This window comes from Cucurbita moschata, unplaced genomic scaffold (genome assembly GCF_002738365.1).
Source record: "Cucurbita moschata cultivar Rifu unplaced genomic scaffold, Cmos_1.0 Cmo_Scf00007, whole genome shotgun sequence".
Lineage (NCBI taxonomy): Eukaryota > Viridiplantae > Streptophyta > Magnoliopsida > Cucurbitales > Cucurbitaceae > Cucurbita > Cucurbita moschata.
The window spans coordinates 6,196,106-6,201,986 of record NW_019268523.1 but is presented as its reverse complement, the minus strand read 5'-3'; the positions used below and the strand labels follow the sequence as shown (position 1 = coordinate 6,201,986).

The following is a 5,881-nucleotide window of genomic DNA, read 5'->3' as shown; positions in this document are numbered from 1 at the left end:
TGCTTGAAACTTAGAAATGATAAAGATAATGCTCAAATGTATAAGGGTGAAAGTCTCCATTTGAAAACTCAATCTCATTCGTCCAAAATCTACCTTTTACATAACAATTTATGGTTATTTATAGTCTCTAAATTGAAATTTTCACCCTTTTATATACTTCTTACCCTTCACTACGACCTAGTGCACACTCACGCTATCAAAAAAAAAAAAAAAAAAAAGAACCCAGATCATATCATGCTATAGCTTTCATACAAAATATACTGAAAAGGTATCTTGTGCTTGTGACATACAACATGTACGAGATCCCACATTTTTAAATCATAGTATATGATTAAGATGCATAACATCCTTCCATGCTTTTCATGACATAACTTTCCTATGAGACATACATACATGTATACATAATAAGCTGCTCAAGAAGTTGGACTAGCAGCTCCGCCGACCCGACCCGAAGTGGATTCTAGGAGAAGGGAATATCATTCATTCTTATTATGCATGACTCATCAAGTGTCTCATATACATAACATAAACATGGTATTATAGCATACATGTAATGACATGCATCACATAAATGTCATCAACATCACATCATAGAAGTAATAAAACATAGATAGATCAAGTAATACACGTTATTCATATAACATACAATTCATCTAACCTAGCCCAATAGTGTTCCAACAATAAGTTTACTTACATGTAGGCCTAAGTTGAAGTAACTAATTTCCTACGTCGAAGTTTGTTGGATCCCGCTATAAGAAATTAAATCACCTAACTAATCTAACTCTAAAACTTCTAAATTGACTAAATAATAGTCCAATTGATCTCAAATAGCCTTTACATGCTTAAACAGTGTCTAAAACTCCAATTCAAGCTATTTAGCCGAGCCGAGCCAAGGGGGAGCTGTGCACTAGAGGGAATCGGCCAAGCCCGAGTGGATGGCAAGCCGCATCTAGTTGGTGTGTGAATTGGTAGTCGAGTTGGTTGAAGACGTGGGTCCGAGCCTGTGATTTGAATGGTTGAGAGTCAGGTTTAGTTTTGAAGCTTGAGGTCTGAATCCAAAATTGATTTTAGACCTAGTTTGTTCTCTAATCTGTCTTCATTCTCTACTAAGTTTTTTTTGTGTCTTTTTTGCTCCTATTTTCGAATCTGCTTTTGTCCAGTTCTTGATCGCTACTTGGCCACTTTCAATGATGAGTTAACGACGAATACTTTTGTAAATACAGTTTTTGCCGTTTAATACTGTTGGGGAAAACAATAACCAAGATTGTCAGATGTTAAAGGAAAAAACAATTAGAAGGGACTTAGCATTGAATATGTTGGATATTGAAAAAAAAAACAGCTAGATATTGAAAAACATTCTCCCAGGAATCAAAACTAGTACAGCATTTGAGTGAGGGGCAGAGTGAAAAATGAAAAGAAAGGGACAGATGGGCGTTTTGTTTGTTTATGTGCCGGATTTTAGTTGGGGTGTTGATTTGGTTTGGGTTATATTGTGAGACTACCCCACCATGAAATCCCTGCGATCAGAGAGGTGGCCAATCAGAATCAGGGGATTGGGATTATATTCAGGGCCTCGCCCAATGGGAAAAGGGATAAGACCTGTGGTCCAACAATAGGCCTCTCTCTCTCTCTCTTTCTCTCTCCTCCATGGATGATGAGATGACCTTCAAAGTGCAACGTTGAAAAACGTACTGATGGATGTTCCATAGACCTCTTAAAAGAGAAAGTTGTGGGACATAGCGTTTAAGAGACAACAACATAACTTTCTCTTCCCCAACCATCTTCTTCTTTTCTTCTCCTTTTCCACTTTATTCAATCACTAATTTATACGTTCTCAATCTCTAATACAATTGCACAACCACTATTCAATTATAATCATGTTAAAGTTGACCCAAGTGAATTTCATCATCTCATCGAAATCAAAATAAATAAAGTGTGACTACTTACCGTTTTAAACAATAAGGACTTATAATTCTATTGAAATCATAATGTTCTATGTTCTGTGTGGAATAATCCACTTGTGATCATCGTTAGGTTTGGTTCGTTCGGAATGCGTTCTTTCTTTGAAATTTTGATTCTTTCTTTTTCTATTTTCTCTTTCATTTTCTTTTGAGATTACCTCATTCCCTTCTTTCTATATGCCAGGATCAACAAGATTGGTTGGTTGGCTGGAAGCTGACGGATCCGCTCGAAAGAAGAACGCAACGAATTGAATGATGAATGATCAGGAACAGCTGGACCTCTCTTGGTTGACTGAGGGCTCTACTTCTCTTCCTGAGCTTATGGACTCTGTTTATGGAGGGTATTGAGCAAATCGTTGGGTCTAAGAACTAGCCAGTTGTAGGTGCATTTAGGTCTACACCTCATTCAAGCCTTTTTCTTCTTAATCTTCTATTGAAGTTGGAAAATTTTTATTAGGAATATTTGAGTCTTACACTCAATTCGAGCCTTTTCTTCCTAATCTTCTCTCGACGTTCAACCAATTTTATTAGGTCAATTTTTAATGTGGTGAAAATTAAACCATGTCAATTAAATATATTTATAATACTATAGTTGAATGAGACAAAGGAAAAAACGACAAAGGAAAAAACAAAATAGAGGATGGAGTTGAAAGGTAGAAGAGGACAATGCGTATAATTCAGAAATGAAATCAGTAGGCGAGTAAATTCTAATAAAGGAAATTGTAGATAAATGTTATTGCTTTCCAATTTTGAATTTTGTTTTTGAAAAGACTATAGGGTGGGCGTGGGCCACGATTCTGACACGTTCGGCCTCTTAGTAAAGCGGCAACGCCAACATTTTTTCGCAAGCACAGTGGTCTGACTACTCTGCTTCACCTTTTCCTTGTTTTTTGCTCTCTGATAGAATCAGAAGTGGAAGTTGGATACGCAGAAAGTGGATGAAATTATGTCAACCAAAAGCAGCATAGCCAACGCCGTGGGCGGAAAGACAGCCAGAGCCTGCGACAGCTGCTTCCGAAAGCGAGCCCGATGGTACTGTGCTGCCGACGACGCCTTTCTCTGCCAATCCTGCGACTCCGCCGTCCATTCAGCCAACCCCCTGGCCCGTCGCCACCAACGCCTCCGCCTTAACTCACCCACCTCCTCCAATTCCAAACCCCCTTCTCCCTCGTGGGTGTCCGGCTTCACCCGCAAGCCCCGCACCCCTCGGCCCCCTCCCCGCCCAAAATCCGACGACCTCCTCTCTAACCCTTCCTTCTCCCTCGTCCCCGAGGCCGACGACGCTACCTCCCATGAAGACAATGAAGAGGATCACCTCTTGTATAGAGTCCCCACCTTCGACCCCTTCCTCCCCTCCGATGATCTGGATCTTGCGGATTTTGCTACCGATTTGGAGAGGCAGTGCTTTGAGATGGAGGGGCTCGGGTTGGTTAAGGTGGAGGATCTTCACGAACAACAAGAAGCTGATTATTGTAGGGCTCAACATCCATTCGAGGCTCAGATGGATCTGATGCAAGAGCCCTTCGAGTTGATACCAGTGATGGATGTCAAGAATGAAAGACAAGAGGATTGTGCAGAGGAAACAGAGGATGAATCGAAAACGCAGAGGAAAGGAAGAGTGACATTGCGATTAGATTGTGAGGCAGTAATTGCCGCCTGGGGTGACGACAAGTCTCCATGGACTACCGGAGAACGCCCCGATTTAGACCCCGACCAACCCTGGCCTCACTTCATGGTTGTCTTCAACTCCCTCTCACTCAAAACTAGCATAATTCTAAATAACATTTGCAAATACGGAAAAAAAATGAAATGAAATGAAATCAAATCAAATCAAATGTGGCCTTCTAACCCATTAATCAATTAATGTTGTTAATGTTAAGAATGATATTGCAGGCGTTTTGTGGAGTGAGGAACGGGCAGGGGTGTGGGGAATATGGGATGAGCACGGCGGCGATGGGGGACGGCGGGAGGGAGGCGCGTGTTTCACGGTACAGGGAGAAGCGGCGGACGAGGTTGTTTTCGAAGAAAATAAGGTACGAAGTTAGGAAATTGAATGCGGAGAAGAGACCCAGAATGAAAGGGAGGTTCGTGAAGAGAACAGCTTTTACACACCCAGTTCTTCCCATTGTGAGTATCAAGTAAATACCAAAAACAAAATTCAAATCTTCAAACTTCATGTACATTATTATTATTATTATTATCTCATAATAAATAAGGTTATAAGAATTAGTTTTCTTATTATAATTAATATATTTTTCTTAATTCGGAGGTTATATGTTGTATTTAGAGATTAATAGAGTATACCAATCTAAATTTCGAATCCTGAGTTTCATATAAGAACCATTCTTAAAATTGATTTAAATAGATGCTTCATCCATTCATTTATTCATCTCAAATCGAAAAAATCAAGCAAAAGAAATTTGAAATGTCAAATGATAAGGATAAACTCTTTAAAAGTTAGAGATGATAAGGACAAACTGTCTTGACTTGAGGTGTAGACGTTTAAAACCAAACTCTTTTAATATATGACACGTTTTGATGAATTGATGTGCATTATTATTATTATAGATGAATGAATGAGTAAGCACTAGAATTATGCAAACCAAAATGCCTTTTTTCCAAAGCATGAGTGTTTAACTTGGATTGTAATCGATAATAGAGACTTATTTTCTATAGTTAACTTAGAGATTTCTTTTTCTAAAATATTCTAGAACTACTAAATATAATTTAATTAAAATTTGAAGTTTGTACAATCTCCAATATCTATTTTCCTATTCTTTCTCTTGTGTAAGTAAGTTTAGGCCTTTAATTTGTTGCCTATTTAAGCCACACGTAGCTCGAGGTCACCTAGCTTCTTTCTCGGTTGCTCGCTCTTAGCTTCCAGTGCCTCTCAATCAACTTCCTTCACCTTGCACATGTCGAACTCTCTATCTCTCTCGAACCCTCATTGTCTCTCTCATATTGGTCTCCCTTTTAGGGGTCAACCTCATGATCGGGCACATCCCATGCTTAAGATTGAAAATTTAGATTCGATAATTGATGGTCTCAACATTGCTTTGGATTCACTGTAACATGTTATGTTACTTACTTGCTTCTAAAAGTGAAGACTATCCTCACAGACTAATACGAATTGATGGTGTCAACATTTCTTTGTATTCATTGCAACATGGTTATTGCTTCTAAGAGTGAAGACTATCCTTACCAACTAATACGAGATGATGGGACTATCCTCACAGACAAATACAAGTTGATGGTCTCAACATTCCTTTGTATTCACGGCAACCTGATTATGTTACTTACTTCTAAGAGTGAAACTATCCTCACATATCAATACGAGTTTTTTCAGCATATTTTGTCCTCACTCACATACTTTCTAGAGATCACCTTGGATTGCTCCAAGCAAAAAACACTTAACTTCAGAGTTCTTATAATTAAGTAATCGAAAAGGAAGGTATACATTAATGGTATATGTAGTAATTTTTATTTTTTTAAAAACTTTTCTTAGTCATCCTTTCCTCAAGATTGCTCTAGTTCGAATGTGGTCTTGGTTCATTCTTGTACTCCTCCTTTACTTGGGTGTCATATCCCCACTAGATTCCATCTATGTTTGTCCATGGACCAGTATCTTACTGAAAAAGATACCACTTTGATATCATTTGTCAAGTCCCATGTTGTCACTACTCGATTTTTGAGGCCTCCAAAGCACGAATAATGATTCGTAAAATTATGGTCAAATTTTTCACAAAATAAAAATAAGACGTTCAAAACGTAAGTACATATATATATTTATATTACATTGAAGTAGAGTTCATACAAACCGATTTTAAACACAAAATAAAGAGAAGACTAAAAAATATTCTAAAACAAAGTAAAGTTGGATGCTGCATGGTTGAGTTGTCTCCCACTCTAAAGTATGCTCA

General features: G+C 38.3%; 1 protein-coding gene across 1 annotated transcript; it reads left to right on the top strand.

Annotated features, from left to right (window-relative positions):
- The first annotated feature begins 2,819 nt into the window (after positions 1-2,819).
- On the top strand, positions 2,820-4,206 carry LOC111444644 (zinc finger protein CONSTANS-LIKE 16-like). The gene is made up of 2 exons (XM_023082610.1): positions 2,820-3,696; positions 3,855-4,206. The coding sequence occupies exons 1-2, from the start codon at positions 2,908-2,910 to the stop codon at positions 4,101-4,103; spliced, it is 1,038 nt and encodes a 345-aa protein (XP_022938378.1). The 5' UTR covers positions 2,820-2,907; the 3' UTR covers positions 4,104-4,206.
- The last annotated feature ends 1,675 nt before the right edge of the window (positions 4,207-5,881 follow it).